The sequence below is a fragment of the Rhincodon typus genome, chromosome 1, assembly GCF_021869965.1.
Source record: "Rhincodon typus isolate 14 chromosome 1, sRhiTyp1.1, whole genome shotgun sequence".
Taxonomy (NCBI): Eukaryota; Metazoa; Chordata; class Chondrichthyes; order Orectolobiformes; family Rhincodontidae; genus Rhincodon; species Rhincodon typus.
In genome coordinates this window covers 26,007,890-26,033,575 of record NC_063332.1, presented here as the reverse complement: position 1 = coordinate 26,033,575, position 25,686 = coordinate 26,007,890, and the positions used below count along the sequence as shown (strand labels likewise).

Sequence of the window (25,686 nt, the reverse complement as noted above, 5' to 3'; positions counted from 1 at the left end):
GGAGGTCACCAAAATGATGCTGTGTTACTACTTTGACAACAGTGCAGAGGAATGTACAGAAATGATACAAGGGACGGGTGCTTCAATTTAAAGGCTTTCTCAATACCTACCAAATTATGCTTTTGTGTATTTTTATTCACCCATGGAATATTTATTACCCATTTGTCAGTCAAAACATTGCTCCAGGTCTGGAGTCATATGTAGGCCAGACCAGATAAAGACTTTCTCTAAAGGGTGAGTTTTTACGTTAACCATCAGTCACATGGTCTCCATTTGTCTAGCTTTTATTCCAGATTTTATTGATTTCATCTGCCAAGTTGAGATTTGAGCCCACGTCCCCAGAGGATTCTGGGAACATGGATGTCCTGCTGCAGTTGAAAGAGGCCTTGGTGAGACCACACTTGGAGTGTTGTGTGTAGCTTTGCTTTCGTTATCTCTCCTGAATGGATGTTCTGGCTATGTAGGGAGTCCAATAAAGATTTACTAGACTGATTCTCGGGATGGCAGGACTGACATGCAAAGAGAAATTGGATCAGTTTGGACTATATTCAGTGAAATTTAGAAGAACGAGAAGATCTCATAGAAACCTTTAAAGTTCTAACACGACTAGACAGGGTAAACACAGGAAGGATGTTCCTAGTGACTGTGGAGTCCAGACTAATGTTACAGGCTAAGGAGAGGAGTTAGGCCATTTAGGACGAAGATGAAGAGAAATTTCTTCACCCAGAGAGCGGTGAGCCTGTGGAATTCCCTGCTACAGTAAGACGGTGAGGATGAAACATTGAATATTTTCAAGAAGGGGTTAGATATAATTCTTAGAGCTAGAGGGATCAATGGGTATGGGGAGAAACTGGGAACGGGGAGCAGAAATGGATGCTCACATGGAATGGTGGAGCACGATCAAAGGGCTGAATGGCCTACTCCTGCTCCTGTTTTCTACGTTGCCATGTGTTGCTGCTTAAAAGAATGATTCACACATTGAATCCTTGGCTCAATCCCATTTCGATAGCTTGACCATCGGACAGGAGACTTAAAAAGCAGGCTCCACTGATTTTGCAAGTTTTCAAGGTTCTGACAACTCCAACATTCACTAATTTTAAGGGAGGTTTGCCAAATTCTTATCCCTTATCAATGATCAAACCAGCCTAACTACAGCAGGCAAATTGCTGCACTGGGACCCGAAACATTAAAGAATGGTTCTCGGAAAAAGGTCGGAGCCAAATGATTGTTGTTGGTGTCTGGAGTGAGCAATTACAATGGGAAAAGAAAATGATTGCAGCACGATAGCTCAGAACAGCACAGTGCTGGTCTTCTGACCAGAGGCCAGCAGAAGAATGGATTTCAAAATTTTTGGGAGGGGCCAGACATATTACGTTATTTAAAATGAAACTGAAGAGAATCATACAGAACGGACTGTGTTGCGTCTGTAACCTAACAGCCTCTTGTGTGGCTAGCCCTTCCAACACCAATGGAATCTCCATTCAGCCCAGAGCTCCCAACAGGAAGCTTGTGTTTATTGGTCAGCATAGACATAGTGGGCTGAAGGGCCTGTTTTTCTGCTGAGTGACTCTGACTCTGATATCTTCAGGAGATGACGGAGAGAAAACTAGAGGAACAAAACTAGAGTGGCCTCATTTGCTAACTGTGTGCCCACTTGACAATAAGGCTTGTATGTATTGCTTCAGGGTATGCTCCTGCCCACCTGAAGGAAATTTCCTGTTTGTGTTCTGAGCTAACTGCGTGAAGTTCACTCCGGAACTAGGAAAGCAAATCCAACAGACAGGCCCTTTAAAATAGGACCTTAGACCAAATAGGCCTCAACAATCATACAGGAGCTGCCTCCACTACTCATACTTAGATTACAACTGACGACTTGTTTGCAGGTAACACAGAGCTCCTCTGTGGCCTTTTTAAGGTGGGCAGAAACCATTAGAATCCCTATGGTACAGAAAGAGGCCATTCAGCCTATTGAGTCTGCACCGACCATTCCACCCAGACCCACCCCATGATCCTATCTGTGAAACCCTGCATTTCCCATGGCTAATCCACTTAACCTGCACATCTTTGGACTGTGGGAGGAAACTGGAATACCTGGGAAAAAAACCCTCGCAGACATGGGGAGAATGTGCAAACTCCATGCAGACAGGTGCCTAAGGGTGGAATCAAACCCAGGTCCCTGGCGCTGTGAGGCAGCAGTGCTAACCAATGAGCCGCCGTGTCACCCCTAGCCTCATTGATCATTCACAGAACACATCATGGTTTTGCAGAGGCTGCAAACAATGCGATCGATTGAGGAAAAAAAACTGAAATAAATAACATCGCTAATGTTAGGTTCTGGAATGATTATTCCTCCCTTTCCCTTCATCCCCTGGTTGCCTGAGATTCTTCTCTTCCAAAATATAGACTCTGCTTTTGTGTCACTCTGGCCTGCGTTGTGGTGGTGTGGTCATTTTGAATATTATAGCTGCTTACTCCTGTGTCTCTATTAGCTGCTGGTATGTGAAGGGTTGTTAGGTGGTTGGGGATGTTTTCAGTGGGGGGAGGTGAAGATTCCTGTCTCACAGCCTGAGCAACACTTCACACATTGTGTTCCTGTCATATAATGCTGGGCTCCATCATTTCTCACCCGGCACGGCACAGCAATGTTAAACTAATTTACTTTCCCAGCAGCGAGAGCTTAATCAAAGCTCGCTGCTACAGGCCAAGACTGGGTCACAGCAGCAGTTCTCACCGTTAACCTTCACAAGAGAGTCGAACCAATAATGCGGGCCATTTATTTTCCTCTGGCACTTCGTAGATATTGGCTGACAGATTTGCAGGGAGGGAGATGTTTCTTCACAGACAGATATGGCCAAGAACATTGTCTTCCTGACCTCAAGACTGACAAGAGAACTTGCTGACTGCCAACACAAAGTGATTTAATTTCACTGAACAAAACTATTTATAAGACCGTGGGGAACAAGGTTATGGGCTGTGGGAAAGGACTACATCAGTCCTGAATTGGAGGTGTGTGCATGTTTAATCGGGTACTCACTGTAAGGAATATTTGCATGTGTTGTAGAGAACTGAAGATGAAACATGGCAAGCTGCCTAAAATAACTTGAGCCAATGATTATGACTCGAGCTCAACAACTCAGTTACTACTTCCAAATTTCCATCACCTGAATAGCAGATCCCAGCTAAAAGGTTATCAGGGCTCGGTGCGAAAATGGATTGGCGTTTATTGAATGTGGCAGAGCAGATTCATGGGGTTGAAATGGCCTACTCCTGCTCCCGATTCATACATTGCTCAGTCTCATTTCACTTGTTGTTTCACGTATGATTTCCAAAAATGCAGGTCAAGTATTTGTGTTTGTTGCTACATGGAAGGTGGTCTGTAGCATTTTGGGACATCCGCACTTGCAAGATAAACATTTACAAAAGTCAAAAGTTTCTCAAAATAAATTCAGCTAACCTAGGTTCTGAGAGCCCAGATTTCTTAAAATGGAGTTTGAATCTACTCAAGGCAGTTTTAATTTTTGAAAAAATAAACTTAATGGCTACTAAGCTGTGGGCTAACCAGTGTTTTACACAGTTTGCAGTCCTCCCTTTGTCATCAATACCTCATTCGATAAACGAAAGTATTTCGTACGTTTTCTGCACCATTTTAGCTACCTGTCCCGCCACCTTCAAGGATCAATGGGCAAGCATTCTAAAGTCTGTCACTTCCTCTACACCTCTCAATATTCTCCCATTTATTGTGTACTCCCTTGCTTTGTTTGTTCTTCCCAAATGCATTTCTTCATACTCCTCCAGATTGAAGTTCGTTTGTCAATTCTTCGCCCACTTAATAGCTATCCACTTCTTTAACAGCTATCCCCTTCTCAATTAACTACACAGCCAATTATTGTGTCAACTGCAAATTTCCTTCCTACAAGCTCTGTGATTCTCTCCTTAGACCTCTCCATCTCTCTCTCTTTGTTTTAAGAGCGTCCTTAAACCCTATCTTTTTGATTAAGTGTTTGATAGCTTGCCCTATTATCTCCTTTATAAGTCACGTTATGTTTGATAACACTCCTGCAAATGTGGCATTTTACTATGTTAAATATGCTCCGTGAATATGAGGGTGGGTTTACTTAGCTCAGTTGGCTGGATGGTTGGTGTACAATACAGCGTGACAACAACAGCGTTGTTTCCCATCCGTGCTGAGGTTACTGTGAAGGTTTTGCTGTATGAACCTCAACCCTTGCCTGACTCCCAGGTTAAAACCACTACCAGTCATCTCCCTCTAATGAGAGAGCAGCCCTATGGTGACTTCACCTTTAAATGAATATAAGTTGTAGTCACAGTGAAGTGTGAACAGTCTCAACTCTGAATCCTGTCATCCTGGATACCTACAGAGGAGCCATTGCTGATATGGAGAGAGAGAGAGAGAGAGAGAGAGGGACACTCTACACTTGCACTGTAAAATCCATGCATCCTGCTTATAAATCAGGTCCCATGTTACCAGATTCCAAGGCCATGACTCCTCTCAGGGTCTCCTAAATAAAACGATTTCTAAGTAATTAGAGAAAGCCAGCCCACAAGAAAGACTTCCTAATTGCTTTAATTCCCACCCATTTTGTTCCCAGAAATCCTGAATTAATTGCCTCATGATGCTTCAGAACACTGACTGTCCTTCATCTGTTCAAATGTAGACATTGAGCACTGGTGCAATTATCAAACTCCAGGGACCTGACAGAGGCAAACCAACACTTTGGCTTAATATCAGGAAAGGGGAGCCGTGGTTAATTCAGTCGTTTGGTGTGGGATGGAGGAGCTAGCTATAAATAAGAGCCACTATTCTGAGTCACTTTGCTGCGTCTTGCATCTTTCTGTATGATGGCACTGAGCAGTTGATATTTCTAGGCTACCACAAGTTGACTGGATTTTAATTTGCTGTTGTTAACAGACATGGCGATTTTGCTAGTAGAATAACAGAACAGAACGTTTGCAAAAAAGAATCAGTGTGTTTATAAAATAATGTATGAAGCCAGCCTGCTACAAACTGAGTTGAAATCCTTTGTGAAATAATTCACCAGTGAATAATGGCAGCAGATTCCACACATTCCTTGAAAGTACTTTTCACATGGAGCTCCACAGCCAAGTTTCTACCAGAAATAATACAGTGCCCTCCCTTCGTGACTCCTGACTGCTGAACCTTGACAGCGTACTTACCTCAATCTTCAGAATCTAAGAGCGAAATGGACGAAAGGCCAACCTTGGAGGGCTGGGAGTTGAAAAGCAAAGCAGGCTTTGAGGGTTGCAGGAAGGCAACTGGAGCTTTAGTTCTGAGGAAGCGTCACCGGACCCGAAACGTTAACTCTGTTTTCTCCTTCACAGATGCTGCCAGACCTGCTGAGCTTTTCCAGCAACTTTGTTTTTGTTGTTGGAGCTTTAGCAGTAGTGGACTGAGGGGCTAACATTTAAACAAAAATAGAAATTGCTGGAAAAGCTCAGCAGGTCTGGTAGCACCTGTGGAGAGAAAATCAGAGTTAACGTTTCAGGTCCAGTGACCCTTCCTCAGAACCGAAACGTTAACTCTGATTTCTTCTTCACAGCTGCTACCAGACCTGCTGAGCTTTTCCAACAACTTCTGTTTTTGTTCCTGATTTACAGCATCCGCAGTTCTTTCAGCCAACATTTGAAGTTGGGGTTGACTCTGGCAAGTTAATTATTATCCTCAAATCACAGGGGATCTGTGACTTACTTCAAACTTTTTTCACTTTTATATTCTTCACCTGCTCTGTAATTCCCCCTCTTCCTTTTCGAGTTAGATCATGGGATTACTTACATTGATGTGAACAACCAAACAGGGCTTTGTTTAATATCTCACCCAAAGAACACACCTCTGAAATTCAGTAATACCTGAATGGCAGGTCAGTTTATTCATAGAATCCTACAGTGTGGAAGCAGGCCATTCAGCCCATCAGGTCCACACCGACTCCCTGCAGGGTGTCCCACCCAGACATATCCCCTATCCTATCCCTGTAACCCTGCATTTCCCATGATTAATCCACCCAGCTTGTACATCCCTAGACACTATGGGCAATTTAGCTTGGCCAATCCATGTAACCTGCACATCTTTGGACTGAGGGAGGAAAACCACGCAGTCACGGGGAGAAGGTGCAAATTCCACACAGACAGTCGCCCGAGGTTGGAATCGAATCCGGGTTTCTGGCGCTGTGAGGCAGCAGTGCTAATCACTGAGCCATAGTGCTGCCCCATTTACAGGTCTAAGCCTCTGATTGGCAGGATGACCTCCGATACTTTGGATGTGGAGGGAAGAATGCTAAGAATGAGCCAAAGCTCACATGCAATTAGGGCTTTATTTGAAACAAAAGTAAGACTAAAATTCAACACAAAGGGACAAGACTCAATTACTTCAAAAGGATCCCAGTATGAGGCATTGTGGAGTTTGAGGGAATGGAGGTTTTCTTTGGTAATACTACAGTATATCCTCTCTCGTGTGTTTATGTGTGGGAGAAGGGGAGGAGAAAGATTGTCCCTATGCCGTTTCTAGTGAAATCATTCTCCAGTCATTCAACTACACACAAAACGTGGAATTCTCCTTGTTATGCTCACAAATCTTACTATATGTGGGTACCCAAGGAAATCAGTGCTGAAAATTTCTTGCAAAATCATTTGCCATGTGGGAAATTATCAGACTGTCTCATTAATGTGTGCTCGTTCCCAATTCCAATCCCAAGATGATGGTCATGGCCTGTAGGAGCTACTAGCGATGCATTTTTACATCTGAGATAGTGGGCACATCAAAGTGCCCTAAAGAGACGCTAAAGAACAATATTCTATAGCACCCTCCTGCTTTACCCAGAACACAACCAGTTAAATAGCACAGTTGATGGTTAGATATTCAATTTGATTAACAGGACTGGAACCTTATTTAACAAATTGGTGCTTACCACAAGTTGTGCAGTAGACAGAATCCACGCTAATTATGTAATTTGCTCAGCTGATGCCTGTGAGTGCCCAGCCAGATTTAATTAGAGATCAAATTGCCTCTCAATACATAAAGGCACATTGCTGAAAGTCCAGGGGGAGCTCATGTAAACAGAGATATTTACTAAAAGTGAAGCATTGTTTTTATTTGACTTAAATATGATTGCCAGAAAAACATAATTATCCTTCAGTTGAAGGAAAATATTCGGCTTTTACCAGAGTTCCATTATCACTGACCCCGAGAGCACATTCTGCTATTGACGAATGAGTGCAAGCACAGATACAGAAGGAGCAAGGGAACACCAGCTGAAGGTTAACTTGTTCCTTTGCCTGAGCAGGAGAAGTTCTTGAGCAGATACTGGGCACATGATGGTGGCCAATGTCAGCATTCCTGCAAGGGTACTGGAGCAAGTCCTTTCAAAGAATGTTCCATCAGTCACCCTTATTAAAATAGTGGATATTGTAGTGTTGCTAAAGGCAGTGCCAGGGAAGTAACACCTTGAGTTGGTATGGGAGTGGGCACATGAGGTAAATGCCCTGACAGATACCCAATTACTCCCTGCACCACATCCAAACTGTTAACAAAACCATTTGCTTCTACCCTGGAAACATGACCAATCCATGCAGTACTGCTAAGTGCCTAGTCCATATCTTCATTGTCAGAAGCATTGGCTTTTTATCCATGTTCTTCTTATCAGCCTCTTGACTCCATAAATTAGAACAAAATCAGAATTCCTCAATTATGTTCTCTCCTTTCTGTACCGTCCTTACCAAACTCCATAAGCCGCCATGCTCCAGAAACTGATTTCATCATCTTATCAGTGAACTTTGTTGTGAACATAAGTACGAGGAGGAGCCAATCCGGCCCCTGGTGCCTGCTCTGCTGCCTAATACACTCACGGCTGATTTCATCTCAGCCTCAATGCCACTCTCCTGCTGTTCTCCAATGATTTTCTCCAGCTGAAAGTCCCCATTATCCAGCATCCTCTCTCCACTTGCCTGACACAAGGTACCCTGTTTGACCATTGACTCTATTGGCCCATGTCCTACGGAAATCTCTGTCCATAGCTTTGTTTTGCCACCTCCCTCCCTGATTTTAAAGAACCTTACTTTCAAATATGCCTTTGTTCTTCTTCCCATACTTCTTGGTGCACTTCTCCCTGTTGTTTCTGAGACAGAACTGCGTTTGCACAACATGCCTCACAGTTGCAGGAGATCCCAATACGCTTTACAACCAAAGAATTGCTTTGGAAAAGCAACCACTGCTGCAATGGGGAGAAACCTGGCAATCAACCTGTGCTCAGCAAGCTTCCATAAATAGAACGAGTGCTGATTTTTGATCTGCAAGGGGCCCAAGAAATCCTTCAGTTGTCGACGAGCAGGATACGTTTGCAAGTTACTGTGCTTGAATGAAAATTGTCAATGGTCTACTGCTCCTTTTTAGTTTACTTTGTCATTTCTCGCCAGCGATACCATGTTAAAACACATTGTTTTGACCAGAATTAACTCCACAATCGGAAGTTTTTTTTCTAGCACGCACAATAGGAAATTTTGATGTGCATTCTAATCAAGTTTAACAGGCTTAGAAATAGATTTTTTTTGCGAAGAGTGGATTTGTTTGCACTGGATTAGTGGCTGTCTTGCTTCCTAACGCAGCAAATTGGCTCTAATTTATACTAATCCCTTCTTTAAAATGCTGATATCCTGTGACAGAGCCAGTGATGGTCACGAGGCACATTTATGCCTGGGATTAAACGCTATGCCACAACAGCACATTTTCTAGTAACACTGCTCTCAATTACAGGCATCGCATTACCTCTCTGGCAACCTGTGCAGAATTGATCACCCTTTGTTCTGAAAGAGCAGAATGAAGAACTCACCATGTCACAGAGTCATACACCACAAAGCAGGCCCTTCGTCCCATCGAGTCTACATCAAACTACTTACACTATCCCACCTTGGCCCATTGCCTCGAATGTTATGACATTTCACGCGCTTATCCACATACGTTTTAAAGATTGTAAGGTTCCCTGCCCGTGTCCACTGGCTCTTCACTGTAACTGTGCAAATCTAATCCCCACTGCAATGACCTTCCCTCTGTTTCCAAACATTGAACAACGTGGCTACATTAATGTTAAAAGGTACGTACTGTGTGCCATTTCAAAAGGAGATACTGCGGGTTGAGATCATACAGTGCAGCAGACACACTAACATATTTGCATGAAGCTCCTCTACCTTCCCCGCAGTGGACACAGAGAGCTCTGCTCAGACATTACTGGCTTGGATGTGCCCTAGCAAACATGTGGCTCCCCAAAGGAAGATCATTCTTCTGACTTGAAGAGGCCAGAGTCTCCTGATGGTGCCCTGCACTATTGTGAAGAAGCCTTGTGTTGGCACAGCTTTGGGACTCTTGGTTCAGTGTATCTACATTTGTCCCCCGTGAGTGTTCTGCTGAATACATCAAGTAAACGTGTTTGTCATGTCCTCATACAGGATTTCACTGCAATGTTGGAGACTTTCTCAACGCCAAGAACAATGCTCCCCTGTAATTGCAGGTGTGGGCCTCCTTTCTGTGAATCATTACCACGAGGGCCAGCAAAACAATAAAGGGCCAACTGCTGTGAAAACAACCCGTTCTACAACTGACTGAGGCAGGCTCTGGGCACATGAGTGTGTATGCAGTGGAAACACGGAAGTGGCACCATTGCAGCTGGCAATGGCTCATACAATCAAAAGGTGCCAGCCTGGATGACGGCACACATAGTTGTGAGCCATGAGGAGTCCCTGTGGTGGTGCACTCTCCCAGCGTGGAGGGATTGGTTGGGGGGGGCGCATTAATGAGCAGCATCTTTAGAGCAGCTATAGGGTAGACAGTGACATAGTGATAACGTCACTGGACTAGTAATCCAGAACTCCAGGCTCCTGCACTGATGACATGGGATAGAATCCCATCATGGCGAATCATGAAATTCAAACTCATTGAAAAATCTGGAATAAAAAGCTACAACCACGTCAACACTACCAGATTGCCGTTAAAAAAAAAACCCGCCTGGTTCACTGATGTCCTTTATGGAAGGGAATCTATTGTCTTTACATGGTGTGGCCCACCTGCTCAGATCCACAGTAATGTGGTTGACTTTTAAATGCGAGCTGGGTAATTAGGGATGGGCAATAAATGGGCAATGCCCACAATAAGTGAATGAATAAAACCCAGCACCTACTGATGTTGCAAAGTGGGATTGGACTGCAGCAACCAAGTATCTGGTGACACGGATGTTTTCTAGCGCCCATGGAGAGGAGGCTTCTGTTGATCTGTTTGATAAGTGGCTGCGAGGCCTCATCGCGAGTTCGCTGGGCAGCAGGGCTGCCAAGACCAGGAAGGACATGCTTTGGATCCCCGGTCTTTAGCTGCCATGAGGTTATGAGAAGACTGCGCAGTGGAGATGTAGCACCTTCCTGCAGTACTCCACGGCCGGAGGAAGAAGATATTCTCCCTCACGATCACTCTGTGGCAATTTCTGCTAGGAGCATGTTCCAAAGATAGACGTCATGTCGACTCTGCTCCTGAGCATCTATAATCACCTTTACTGCACAGAGGAAGCTGATTGGCTCTTCTTTTCTCAAAGTCAACATAGGCGCAATCAGTCATGTTCTTTTCATTTTCAATTAATCAGGTCCCAAACCCTTCTCCCCTCTCTCCTCACCTCCCTGTTTGAAGATACCAAATTGTGTTGAATTTGTGTTCATTCCAAGGGGCCATTTTATAGATAATGACTATTTGACATGAGCAGGAATCACATGTGGCCTGGATGCTGCCTTCCCCCAGCTATGCATGTACACACCTGCCCAGCATTCAGTACATATCAGGAGCAGGTACTTTCACACAGCTGTGCCTCCCGCTCTCCTGGGGCAGGGGCATGGGTGGGAGCCTGAGGCCAGTGACACAGCCCTTGCCATCGACTACCAGTGGGGCATGTTCCTGGACAACTAATGGTGTAAGTGGCTATTGCTCACATCCGAGAGCCAATTCGGGGCTCACTGTCACTCCATCTGACACAGTTTGTCCCCCTCAGCCCTATCTCCATGTTATTATTAGCCTGACATCAGAAACCTCACCAGCAAGCCAACTTTGTGGGATCTTGACCACAATCAAACCAGCGGCATTGCCACTAGGCCTCAGGAAGGTGCTGTGCTTACTCACTGTCACCAGTAAAAATAAGTTAGCCAACCTCCATCACTCTTTGTATATGTCTGATTCTGCACCAATATTACAAAATGGAAAGCGAATCCTGAAGTAATCTCTGTCCTGATGGCATTCCTGCTCCCCATGCTTGTACTTATGCCAAAAAGGCACTGCACTGTAAAATAAAGGGCACATTTTAATCGTTGCTCAGTGAATTTTAATGCACAACATTATATACTGAGGAAATAAATAAGGCAACAACTCGCAATGAGACCACTGAATACAGAGGCTCCTTCACAAGTAGCAGAGATCCTTAACTCATGGAGAGGCTGTGGTATGAAATGCACACAGAACTCACTTACGCCACAGATTCCACTAAATTAAGGGCTGATTGCTCTGGTGAAAGAAACACCGCATTCATTGATCCTAGCTCAGCTCAGGTTTCTGCTGAAGAGGGATACTACGTTGTTGTTGTCATAGACGCTGTCACTCTATAACAAGAGGTGTGTTTGGGGTCTGGTGAAGATGTGCACAAGCTGTAGCCTGTCCTCCAGTATCTTGCCCGAGAGGTTACTGTTTGTACATTAACCAGAACCTGGAGAATCAGTTGGTTATTTGTTCATTAATGCAAGTTAAGGGTCCTACCCTGTCCTCAACTGATATCTGTATTTGCACTCTCCAAGTAAGGCTCAGCTGTGGACTAAATCCTGAATAACTTTCCTCTTTCAGAAGGTTTGAGACCAAAGCCATACCCCAACTACTGTCGTGTAAACACACATCAAAGATCAAGCCTTGGTCCTTCTCGGACACCATAGCACAGCGTCTAGCTAGGTAAATGTTCTGAGCTAATTTTTTAAAGTATCTTGTTTTTTAGATAAGATGTTATACCAAGGTTTGACTGTCCATTTGAGTACACATAGAAGATTATCAGTTCACTATTGGAGGAACAGCTGTGATGTGATTCTGGTGTGTTAGCTCTCATTTAACGCTCACTCAAAAGCAGATTACTTGGTCATGAATGTATTTTGTACTTGTGGAAGCTTGCTGTGCAAAAACTGGCTGCAGCAATTTCCTGCCCTTCCAGCCATCAATTCATTGATTCCATCTATACTTCCTGCTGCCTTGGGAAAGCAACCAACATACTCATAGACCCCTCCCGCCCTGGTTATTCTCTCTTCCACTCTCTTCTGTCAGGCAGAAGATATACAGGTTTGTATACACATACAAACAGATTCAAGAACAGCTTTTCCTTGCTGTTATCAGGCAGTTGGATGGACCTCTCAAATGTTAGTGTTGATCTCGCTCTCTCTCCGCACCTTGTCTGTGGCTGTAACACTGTATTTTGCACTCTGTTCTGCTGCCCTGATGCACTTTGTATGGTACTAACTGTGAAGCCCTGTGGAGGTTACACACACAATGCGGTAAATTTTCTACAACACTATGGAGTACCAGTACCACATGAGCTTTACCAGTTCAAGAAGGTGGCTCAGTACTCAAAGTCAAATATTTTTTAAAAGTATTGCCAGAGATTAGAATGCAGTCTAAAGGTGATTCATGAGAACAGGGGTCAAGGGTGTGGGAGATATGCTCTGCTTTCTAAAGATCTTCCAAGAGATCCCATCACCTCACAGGTATCACAAACCTAGCAGATCAGTCCTCAAGCATCTCTGACCTGGACTTCACGCAGCAACATGACAGTGCCTTTAAAAAATAATGAAATCAAAACCAAAGTTATTCTTTTTGTCTGCAACGCATGCTTTCGCGGGGAAATAATCATTGTATCTTTTTCTTTATTTGTCCTGCAGAGATGAGAGACTGTGATCCTGGTACTGTCAAAAAGTTGTCAGTGTAAAGAACGAAGTCCATTCCCATTAATCTCTAGGTCCTGTTAAACCATCAAATGTTCAGTCAGAGCTCACTGGCTTAGCTTGCATTGGGGAGGCTGTTACTAGTGTCCACCAATCCATAGCAGTACAACGCACATCAATTCTTTTGCAGGGAGGTTCAGGCACACCATGTGGAACTCCCCTGAATTTAGTCAAGCATTTCTGAAAGAGGATCTTTCCTGTTTTGTTAAAAAAACTCATGCATTGAGGTCAACAAATGCCAGAATTATGTATAACAATTTAATTCTGAGATGGGGATTTGTATAGACAGAATCACATTAGTGCCTCAAGATGCGGGTTAAAGGCCCATTCCTAAGCTTGTGACTTGAACTAGGGGCTTCACCACTGGTCTGCATTTGTCTGTGCCAAATCCCTTTTGCTTGTCCCAGTTGTTAAGGTAGATCTTCAAATTCCCAAATGTAGTAGCACATCACCCATGCCGACGTTGTAATATCAAGTGCTGTTAATTAAAAAGGCATTAGTTTGCTGAATATCTCAGTACTGTTTACCAGACATTACTGTTTGCATATAACAGGAACTGCACAATTCTGAATTACCTGATGTATTTTAGGATAATTCTCAAAGATGTGAAAATCACTAAATTAAAGCGAGTTTTGATTTTACAAGTTCACCGGATCTGCATCAATTGAATTGACCTGATGGACATCCACAGAGTTTACACAGAACATCAGCACAGTTTTTACTTTCTCTGAATGAGCATACTGATGTTGAGTGGGATGCAATTCCTACAACCTTCCATGACATCCCAAATTATCATCTTACATGTGTGAGCTGGGCAATTATTCCATGACCATTCTCACAGATGAGTCTTTGTTTCATCAACACTGTCTTTCCACATATTTACTTGATTATGCTCTTTTCCCCCTTTTTCTCTCACTCCTCCCTGTATCTCCAACATATGACAGGGCTCAGCTATCGGAACCCCGGTTGCTTACACCTTGCTCCAACTATCAAATATTAGACATAACTAAAGACAACACCCTTTTTAAAGTAAGTCCACAGTAAAGATGCCACAGAACTGTACAGGCTGAATTTAACAAGTACATTTTCATTAGTCAGTAACCATAGCTTGTTTAGATGCTCAATGACAAGACCACATTATTGTTACATAGTTAATAATGTTTGAATATGTTCAATGAGAAGCAAAGCACTTGAATTTCTAATTTCATAAGTGGGGCTGTACCCAGTGGGAGACTTACTAGAATCATACAATCCCTACTGTGGCATTTGGCTCATCGAGTCCACACTGACTCTCTGAAGAGCATCCTATCCAGACCCACCTCCCTCACCATTTCTGTAGCCTTGCATTTCCCATAGCTAACCCACCTAGCCTGCATATCTCTGGACACTACAGGCAATTTAGCATGGCCAATCCACCTAACCTGCACACCTTTGGACAGTGGGAGGGAACCAGAGTATCTGGAGGAAACATATGCAGACACGGGGAGAATGTGCAAACTCCACACAGACTGTCACCTGAGATTAGAATTGAACCCGTATTCCTGGTGCTGTGGGGCAGCAGTGCTAACTCACTGAGCCACTGTACCACTGTGCTAGAAATTTGGACAAGAATGGTTTTATGATGGTTTGCTCACCGCAATATCTTATCGGCTGACAATGTCTGAAAGTGCAGTTGTATTTGTTAAGTCACCAAATATGACATGCCACCAATATTTCATGAACACCAGCAACTGAATGACCAGTTCGCAACCCATTTATTGGGAGCAAAAACGCCAGTCATAAGTTCTCTGCTTTCCTTTAAATTCCTAACTTTGGGAGGACGGAAAGCAAGTGAATTTTCTCCAACACTGACACAGTACCTGCATCTTCAGATCCGTCATCATCATCTTCATCATCACCTGAAGACAGGGAATCTAAAAGACAAAATAAATCTCTTATCAGTATAACACTGCGGTTATAGTCAATGCGTAAACCAGTTGTGCACTGTAAAGGAGTCAGCCAGTAGTGAGCTAACTAGAACAAAGCAGAATTATCCATTAGGATCAAAGCAGCGTGGCAGGGGGACTAACGAGTGAGAAATATCCAGAGAAAATATAAGTTTAATGCCCAATTATTGAAATGAATTAATGGCAGCATTCTGTCCCAGAGGAGTTACTCAACAAATATATCCTTTTACTGGGAATCTCCTGAAGCTTTGAATAATGTTGTAGTATGTTGCTCAGCATCAGCAGCTCCTTCTGTTAACCCAGTCTAGTGGGCATTGACGTTCAGTAAATTCTGTACACAGAGGCTATTTGCAGTGGAGGTTGCACAGTCACAACCAATCCTCTCTTTACTGGTGACACACAAGTACAGCTGGGATAGACCTCAGGAGTAGCTCAATTTCCCATCTCTATATCAGGAGCACAAAGCATAACTGCAATGCCTTAACACCCTCTGTCCAAGATGTCATTAACAACAGGCCTGGGAGAAACTGATCTCTATGAGTTGACAAGCTGGAACTAGTGGGGTCCGACAGGATTTGGTCCTTGGGCCCAAATATTTACAATCTATGTTAATGGCTGAGGAGGTAGTGGAAGGAATGAAAGTTTTAAGTGGTGGATGGGGGGCCAATCAAAAAACCACTTTAGCCTGGATGGTGTCAAACTCCTTGAGTGTTATTCAAGCTGTACCCATCCAGGAATGTGGGGAGTATTCCATCACACTCCTGACTTGTGCCTTGTAGGTGATTGACAGGCTTTAGGGAGTCAGGGGGTGAGTTACTGCTGTATTCCTAACCTCTGACCTACTTTTGTAGCCACTGTGTTTACATGGAAAATCCAGTTCAGTTTCTGGTCAATGGTAACCCACACAATATTGATAGTGAGAGTTTCAGTGATGGTAATGCCATTAAATGTCAAGGGCAATGCTGGATTCTCTCTTGTTTGGGAAGGTAAATGCCACTTGTGTCACGTTAATGTTATTTGCCACTTATCAGCCCCAGCCTGGATATTGTCCTGATCTTGTTGCACTTAATCATGGACTGCTTCAGTATCTGAGGAGTCATGAATGGTGCTGAACGTTGTATAATCATCAACAAACATCCCCACTCCCGACCTTACAAGGGAGGGAAGGTTATTGATGAAGCAGCTGAAGATGTTTCGGCTTAGGACACTACCCAGATGAACTTCTGCAGGGATGTCCTGGAGCCGAGATGACTGCCCCCCCGGCAACCACGACCGTCTTCGTCGATGCCAGATATGGCTCTGACCAGTGGAGAGTTTGCCCCCTCATACCTATTTCTTCCAGTTTTGCTAGGGCTCCTTGATGCCACACTCAATCGAATGCAGCCTTCAAGTCAAGGGCTGTCACTCTCACCTAACCTCTGGAATTCAGCTCTTTTGTCCATGTTTGAACCAAGGCTGTAATGAGATCAGGAGCTGAGTGACCCTGGCGGAACCCAAACTGGGCGTCACTAAGCAGGTTATTGCTGAGCAGATGCTGCTTGAAAGCGCTGTTACTGACACCTTCCATCACTTTAATGATGATCGAGCGTAGACTAATGAGGCGGTAATTGGCCGGGTTGGATTTGTCCGGCTTTGTGTATAGGACATAGCTGGGCAATTTTCCACATTGTTGGGTGGATGACAGTGTTGTAATTGTGCTGGAACAGCTTGGCTAGGGGAGCGGCAAGTTCTGGAGGACATGCATCATACTGGAATGTTGTCAGGGCCTGTAGCCTTTGCAGTATCCAGTACCTCCAACCAATTCTTTATATCAAGTGGAGTGAATCGAATTGGCTGAAGACTGGTATCTGTAAAACTGGGGACCACTGGAGGAGGCCAAGACGGATCATCTACTCGACACTTCTGGCTGAAGATTGCTGCGAATGCTTCAGCCTTATCCTTTGCACTGATGTGCTGGGCTCTTCCATCATTGAGGATGGGGATATTGGTGGAGCCTCCTCCTCCAGTGAGTTGTTTAATTGTTCACCACCATTCACAACTGGATGTGGCAGGACTGCAGAGCTTAGATCTGATCTTAGTTGGTTGTGGGCTCACTTAGCTCTGTCTATCACTTGCGGCTAATGCTGTTTTGTATACCAGTAGTTCTGTTTGGTAGCTTCAGCAGGTTTAAATCCTCATTTTTAGGCATGTCTGGCATGCTCCTGGCATATACCTTTGTACTGTTCATTGAACTCAATTGACCAAGAAAGGCGAATATTATAGGTATGCAGCTATATTTAAACTTTTATTAATTTTACTGTCGATATCATGTACTGTTCTGTAAGTTAGACTCCTGCGTGCTGGGTGGGGTGAGGGAGGGGTTTGCATCCAGGGGGCAGGGGAGATGGTTGTAATTTTAATGAGGCAGCCAAACTGACTTGTTCACGTCATAGCCAAATAAATCCAGAAAGGGAGAACAAACTTCTGTTTGTGGAACACCTTTCTTCTCTTTGCGCTTTGCCAAGATACTCCATGGCCAATAAATAAGCTCTGAAGCGTCCACCAATTTGGACACAGCAACATCTCAGAAGTGGTAATGGTAATTCTTTTGAATCTCTGGAATTCTTTACTGTAGAGGGCTGTTGAGACTGAATTGCTAAGTGCATTCAAAGTCTGAGATAGATTGTTTAATCATGAAAGGGATTGAGATTTATAGGGAAAAGGCAGGAAAGTGGAGTTGAGGATTATCAGATCAGCCAGAATCACATTGAATGGTGGAACATTCAGCTAAATGGGCTGAATGGCCTACTCCTGCCCCAACATCTTGTGCTCTTATCTGCTGAGATAATGTTCTTGAGTTACTGAAGTGGGGGCTTGAGCCCACAGCCTTAATGCAAACAGCTTCAGTGAATGGGTTCATTCTCTGAAAGATTGAATGGGTACAGAATCTGCAGTAGGTAAAGTATTTTGATTTAGTATTCAGACCGCAGTTTTTAATATCAGCGTAGGAGCTGTGGAAGTTAGAAGTTATTCTTGAAGAGAAATGTCTGGTAATGCCAAAACAGTGAAGCTCTGTGCATGTGCTGCACACCTAAACAGTTCCTGCCTTTAGATGCAGTTACACAGATCTGTTAAATCTGGCTCTGGCAAGTTTCCCATGTCCTGTTTCCAGCCCAATTCAGCATGAATTAGGTTTTTCAGTGAAGAAAGTCACTTCAATTATGTTTTTAAGAGAATCAAACTCTCTACAGGACCTCTCATTGACAAACTTGGTCTCAGCTCTATGCTGGGTTATATGATCTGGAGGGTGTTATGATCGATTTCACTGTCAGGGAAGCGGGATATCAATTAGCACTTCAGCCAAACAAGCGGTGAGACTGGACACAAATAAGCTCAGGAGTGACTGGTCACCCCAGTTTGATAGCAAAAGCCCACACATGAGGGATGTAGACCTACACAAGTGCAGCCAGTGGACCTGTCCACTTTGTGCCACTTCTTGTCTCTGCCTCGTGCAGTCACATTCAATTCCGCAGCATTTGGCAAAAATCAAGCAAATGGAACCTAAGACATATTTGAAGCTGGATAAAGCAAATCAAATTCTGTTTTCATTACATCTGATTCCGCCATTTTTACTGATCTTTGGGGAACTGTGTCCTGTTTGTACTGGCTCGGTGACTAAATGAAATAAATTGTGTTTGAATCGGATGGGATTCTGGCTGTTTTACAGATATTACAAGGAATTGAGTTTCATGAGGCTGTCCACACTTTCCACGGTAACTGTGAATGACAGCGCTTGCTCTTGAGTGATTAGTTATTTTCATTTCTCATGTCACGTATGTGATTGGTAAGTGATTGGTAATTTCCTCTCACTATTGCAACCAAAGATAATGGTCTGGGAGGGAAAATACCAAATGAAAGCTCACTGCAAGCTCATGGGAGTTGGCTACGGGTCGAGTGGTATGAGTATTAAGACTATTAATCCAGAAACCCAAGGAATGTTCTGAGGACCCTGGTTCAAACCCCACCTCAGCAGATGATGGAATTTGAACTCAATAAAAAAAAAATCTGGAATTAAGAGTTGAATGATGATCATAAAACTGTTGTTGATTGTCAGTAAACCCCATCTGGTTCACTAATGTCCTTTAGGGAAGGAAACTGCTGTTCTTAACTGGTCTGGTCTACAAGTAACTCCAGACCAACAGCAATGTGGTTGACTTGTGACGGCCCTCTGGGTAATTAAGGATGGACAATAAATAAAGGCCTAGCCAATCATCCCATCAATGAACCAAATGAAAACTGTAGGTTAAAGCACTGGTCTTCCCCTTCTGCATTCCAAGCAAACTTAGCAAAAAAAGTCTCCTCAATAAAGTCCCAGATGAAACGATCATGGGGCAATCTCAATCCAAAACTGTCCTTATTTCAAATCCAATTTCCAAAACAAATAGTAGCAACGGTTCTGAGCCAGAAGCTTGTGGGCTCAAAACCCACTCCAAGGTTTGAGTACATATGTGGTGTACATATTGGAGTTCCAATGATGTGCAGAGGGAGTGCTGTACTGTCAGAAGTGCCATACTTTGGATGAGACAATGAATCGAGGCCTAATCTGTTCACTCAGGGGGATGTACTGCACTATTTTGAGAAAGAACTGGAAATCTTGCCAATATTCATCCCTCCAACAACATCGCCAAATTGGGAGCTGCACTTGCTACAGAACAAGGTCTGCACTTTCAGCCAAGTTAAAATAATTTGAGCAGAGGCAGTGGGCTCCTCAGATTGGAGACAGAATCCTCCAGATACATTATGTTGACTGAAGAGTTTGCCCATCAAGCCAACAACCTTATCATAGTTGTATGGAGCCTACAGCTACAATGACCCTCAGACAGCCTCATGGAGCATTTCTACGTGAAGATAGTGGCATTGGAATAGGCATTGGATGAGCCTGCTAGATTACCATGAATAGAAGTATTATGTGTAAAATGGCGGCCCTGCTCTATGCTGCCAGTAATTATCCAGGTTCCGGGCTGCTCAGATGAATGTTTCTCAGCAGCAGGAATGCATCAAGGAGTGATCCCAGAGTGGCTCCCCAGCCTCGACCCTGTGGTCTGCCATTGGAGGGCTGAGAAAATGCAGCATGACGTTTTAGTGAAACGTCAACCCTGTTTCAGTCACCACAGAGAGCATGCTAAGTGGTTACAGTATTGCCTCTTTCAGTTTCAGATTTGCTGAGTCCACATTCATTTGAATCAAGGCCAAGTAGGGACAGGCAATAAATGTTGGCCTTGTGATTGATGCTCACATACAGGCCCTGTTTGGGTTGGCGTGTTGACGCCAGAATCCTGTCCTGACTATGGCTCCAAATGTTCATCTGTCTCTCACCTTCTCAGGTGCTGACAGCCCCTGCTGTGAAATGTTCCATTTTGTGTTTCCTTTCTCCAGTCACTTTCCTGTTCCCCATGAGTGTGTGCCTGGTGATAAGCATCTGCTCAAATCCTGCTTCATCCAGGAACTCCTCGGTGTTTCACCATGTGCTGGACCAGCAGGAGATGCTTACTGTGGGGGTCTTACATTCAGTTTGTCAAAAAGAGCTTCCACACAGAAGATGTAGTTCACCACCAACTTCTTGAGGATAACAAAGGATGAGCAATAAATGCTGGCCCAGCCAGCAAAGCATACATCTCATGAATGAATTAAAAATAATGCGGGGCATTTATAGCTTCAAAGCACAGAGACTATACTCTTAAATTAGCAACAGCTATGGCTTGTATTTAATTCTCAATACCAATCCATTTACAAAGTGTACTTAATATAGTAGAACATGCCATTCAGCATCATCGACACATTATCGAGTGAGGTTCGACATCGAGCTACATAAGGAGGTATTGGAACAGGTGACTGACTTTGTCAAGGGAATACGTTTTAAGAAGCATTTCAAAGGAAGAGAGCATGGTCAAGAAGTGGGAAGTTAAGGGACGGAATTGGAGAGCGGAGGTAACTGATGACATGCACACTGATGGTGCAGTTAAGAATGAATGTTTAAAAGGCTAGAATTAATTTCTCATGGAATGCTGGTATCTTTAGTCAGGCCAGCATTTATTGCCTATTCCTAATTGCACTTGAAGAGGTAATAGTGAGCAGCCTTTTTGAACTACGGCAGTTTGTGTGCGTGGGTCAGGAGGGAGATACAGAGTTAGTGGAGTCACTTCCTGCTCTGATGCAGGAACTCAGACATTTGAGGATGGGATCTTTCTCGACTATACTGAGCATCACAGCTGGCACAGATTCAATCTTCTCCCAACAACAACACACAAGCACTTTCCAGTCATCAGGAATATAAAAGCTGGCTGATTTTTCCACTCTCTCGCCAAGGAGTACTCATGCCAGTGAAAGCACCAAACCATGTTTAAACTTAACACAGACTGGAAACTAATGTAGCGTCTTTGATTCCACCAGCCAATATAGCAGTGTGCATTTAGTCAAGAAGCTATCAATGATAGGGAAAAAAATTGGATGCATATAACCTCTTTCACAGTCTTACAGCCTTTCACAGCCAATTAAATATTTTGGCAGTGTGAAGACACCTCTAGTAATGCAACACTCTGATAGTATTGTACTGTAATGTGTGCTGAAACAACTGCTTAAGAGACAACACTGATACAACACAATCTTCTAATCTAAGTGAGAGTGTTAACACTGAGTCACGGTTAACTTGTCATGAATGACACCTTTTGCCATTGAACTAGTAGAGTTTTTTTTATGATCAGCACAGATCTTGATACGGTCACTCCTGATAAAACAAATAAACTTGCAATCTTTCACAACTTTGCAATAATGAACTCCAACTGCATTTGCCTGACAGGTGCACACTTTAATGGAGCAGAAACATGGGTGAAAATTCTTTCATGCGGAGAACTCTCTTTCATCAGTCACTTGATCAACTCCAGAAATACCTGCTGGCAACGTCCATGTTATTTCAATTGAAAGCAGCTGCTTAACTTACATAGCAAGTGGAAGTGCAGCAGATCATAGTCTAGCCTGATTTCTGTTTTGTCCCGTGTTTGAAGAATAGTGTTGCTATAGGTCTAGTCATTGTGTAAATGGATGACAGTGGGAAGGGGCTGTAGGTCTGGAAATATGGAAAGGTGAGTCTGAGTAGAAAGGGGTGCCGGGTCTGCAAACAGGAGCAGATCTTGAAGAAAGCAGTCACGTGTGATCCAGGGTTCGGTTTTATGAGCAAAAGCAAGATTCCAAACAAAGGATTAACCTGAATATCTGGAATGCCACCGCTCCAGCTGGTTTCAATATCCACATACTGGAGTCAATCAACTTGCAATCAGTCATTAACAACTGAGACAAATGGAAACACAGGGCTCCTCAATATACCTGGTAATAAATTGGGGCTTAAAACAAATGCTTAAGTCACCACCCTCTGCAGGGAGCAGAATGCCCTCAGATCATGATGTAAGACTCAATTAAAGGATCATTCTATTAGAGAAAGTGAGGGCATATGTGACCAAATCTGGACTTGCTACTGTTAAGAGGATGAGTATGAAAAACAGCAGCTTACAATTCCGGCATAATTTTCTCAATTCAATGAAGTTTTGCAGGTTCACAAGTACATGATAATAACAGATGAGGAAGGTCAATTATAGTCTCTGAATCAATGATGACACCCAAGGTCCACGCACTGCAACATTCAAATGATTGTTAATGAGACTATGACTTTCACCTTCACTTAACCAGGTGGCAGTCCATTCAGGTTTATTTATGACTGTGCTCGTGTATGAAAAAAAAATCTTTCAGAGTGTTACTTTATGATTCCACGCATGAAGGAATCAAGAATGAGATGGCACAGATTTAAAGTAACTGGGAAAACAAGCAAAAGCAATACGAGAAAAATCTTTTCACACAGTGAGTGGCTAGAATCTGGCCTGGGAGAAGTTAAGTTCAAGAAAGGCATTGGAATGGAGAATGGTATTGAGTGCAACACTCATTCACAGAACCAGTGCAGGCACAATGGGATCCTCCTGGATGTTTTCCTTTACTCAAGCTGTTCAGAGATGTCATCACACAACTCTGGAGCAGGTGGGACTTGAACCTGTATCTCCTGGCCTAGAGGTAGGAACACTACTATTGCACCACAACAGTTTCCTTCTGTACTTCAACAATTCTGTGATTCCAAGTGATCCTAGATTCACCATTTACTACTTAGGGCCTTTGCTGGACTACATTGTGAAACAAACCAAAGTATTATCCCATTAACTATCATATGTTCATGTATATGACCTCCCAAACACCTTCTTTCCATGGCGAAAGTGCTAAATTTCTCTGGCCTTTACTTATTTCTCAAACTTTTGATATAAGGGATCAAAGCTCTTCTCTCCAAAGCCTTCAGTGCCTGAATGCTTCCCTGGTGTCTGTTGGCAAAGCTACAGTCTGTTATCCGGCTGAAGGTGGCTATTTGGTTACAATAAGAACTTGCATGCTACAAATTCCTAAAGCTATCCCTTTAAGCCTAACTAGGCCTAAAAGGATTCCTTACAATTAAATATTGTTCTTCCAGTGTATTTATCCAATGAGTGGCTGATCCCTCCAGATTACATGTGTCTCTGTCTGTGTGGAATAGAGCTCATCTCAGACGATATGGCCCTAACGGACTTGCCATTCCTGTGTTATTGAAAGAAAAACTGGTGAAGGTTTCTGCCCCTGATTGTTATCCAACGGGCCCAGCTGGAAATGAAAGCGTGTCCATATTGATTGGGTCTGGCATTGGTTGTGATTTCTCAGCTCTGCTAATAGAATGATAATGTTGCTTTAGTCTGCCAACTCACCATGTCACGTCTCTCGGTTATCTTGTGATTGAAGCAAAGAAAGACAACAGGTTCTCATGGCATCATTTTCACCATAAAGACTTAAAACAAGAATGATTGATGTAAAAATTGGGGGCGGAAACAAGGGTAGGAATTATGTCATCTATTTGTGTGCCAACACGGAAACAGCATGGAGCAAATTTGTTGTGAAGTGTTCACTATCCCTGTACCTAGAGATCATAACATACTTAGAAAAATCAAAAGTACCGTTCCTCATTTCAAAATCTGGTCAGAACCTGCATTCGTTATCCACAAGCCCCAGATGCTTCTATTTATGAGACGGTTTGTTGAATCCATTCAGGATCTTACCCAAAGGTACTTTTGCAGCCTCCTGCTCGACATCATTCCCCACTCAGAGGAATTTCATGTTTATTGTGATCAAAGGGAACATTCAAAATGCCAGCTTTTGTCACCTACAAACAAGAAATGACAATAGGCCATCTGGCCCTTTGAGCCTGCTCCACTGTTTAACAAAGTCTGATTTTTACTTCATCTCTACATCCCTGCATTTTGCGGTAATCTGTCATCCCCTCGGTAATCAAGAATCTGTCTGCCTCCGCCTTAAAAAATATTTGTTGTTGCTAATTCTTAAGCGGTAATTTTCAAGTTCGCCAGTCACTTGCCAGAATAGACCATTCACCCTCTACAGAACCCACCAAATCTATATTCTGGATATTTTCTAATCAATCAGCTCAGTGATGTTGTTACACACCTGTGGAGCAGGTGGAACCTAGGCCTCTTAGTCCAGAGGTAGGATGCTACCACTGCACCACAAGAGTCCCAGATCTATATCCCATTGATTCCAATGGAATGAAAGTCAGTTGGTGCGGGTATTCTGCTCTAACAGTTTATTGCCCGTTCATCAAGTTAAAAATGGTACTCTCTAGAGCCAAACCACTGCTAGGATAGCACTGTCCACTTCCACAACCCAACTTGAACCATCATAGAATCCCCACAGTGTGGAAGCAGGCCATTCGGAACTTCAAGTCCACATCAACTCTCTGAACAGCATCCCACCCAGGCCCACCTTATCCCTGTAAACCTGCATTTCCCATGGCTAACCCACCTAGCCTGCACATCCCTGGGCGCTACGGGCAATTTAGCATGGCCAATCCACCTAACCTGCACATCTCTGTGACTGTGGAACACCTGGGGGAAATCCACGCAGAGACGAGGAGAATGTGCGAACCCCGCACGGACAGTCACCTGAGGTTGGAATCGAATCCGGGTCCCTGGCGCAGTAAGGTAGCAGTGCTAACCACTGAGGGACCAATGGCCATTCTTTTTTATTAACAAAATGGTTCTAGACAAGTTGTTAGGCTGACGTTTCGGGCCTAGACCCTTCATCAGAAAAGGGGGAGGGGAAGGGGGTTTTGAAATAAATAGGGAGAGAGTGGGAGGCGGATAGAAGAGGGATAGAGGAGAGGATAGGTGGAGAGGAAACAAACAGGTCAAAGAGGCGGGGATGGGGCCAGGAAAGGTGAGTGTAGGTAGGGAGTTAGGAAGGGGATAGCTCAGTCCAGGGAGGACGGACAGGTCAAGGGGGCAGGATGAGGTTGGTTGGTAGGAGATGGAGGTGCGGCTTGAGGTAGGAGGAAGGGATAGGTGGGAGGAAGAACAGGTTAGGGAGGCAGGGACGAGCTGGACTGGTTTTGGGATGCGGTAGGGGGAGGGGAGATTTTGAAACTTGTGAAATCCACATTGATACCATTGGGCTGCAGGGTTCCCAAGCGGAATATGAGTTGCTGTTCCTGCAACCTTCGGGTGGCATCGTTGTGGCACTGCAGGAGGCCCAGGATGGACATGTCGTCTGAGGAATGGGAGGGGGAGTTGAAATGGTTCGCGACTGGGAGGTGCAGTTGTTT

The 25,686-nt window shown here is 43.8% G+C and overlaps 1 protein-coding gene across 1 annotated transcript in view; it reads right to left on the bottom strand.

Annotated features, from left to right (window-relative positions):
• LOC109926441 (fibroblast growth factor receptor 3-like) overlaps window positions 1–25,686 on the bottom strand; it is a 146,738-nt gene that overhangs the window by 52,175 nt on the left and 68,877 nt on the right. Inside the window, exon 4 of the mRNA XM_048603406.1 lies at window positions 14,889–14,942. Within this exon, the coding sequence (XP_048459363.1) occupies window positions 14,889–14,942 (54 nt within the window). The remainder of the gene's footprint in view (window positions 1–14,888; window positions 14,943–25,686) is intronic.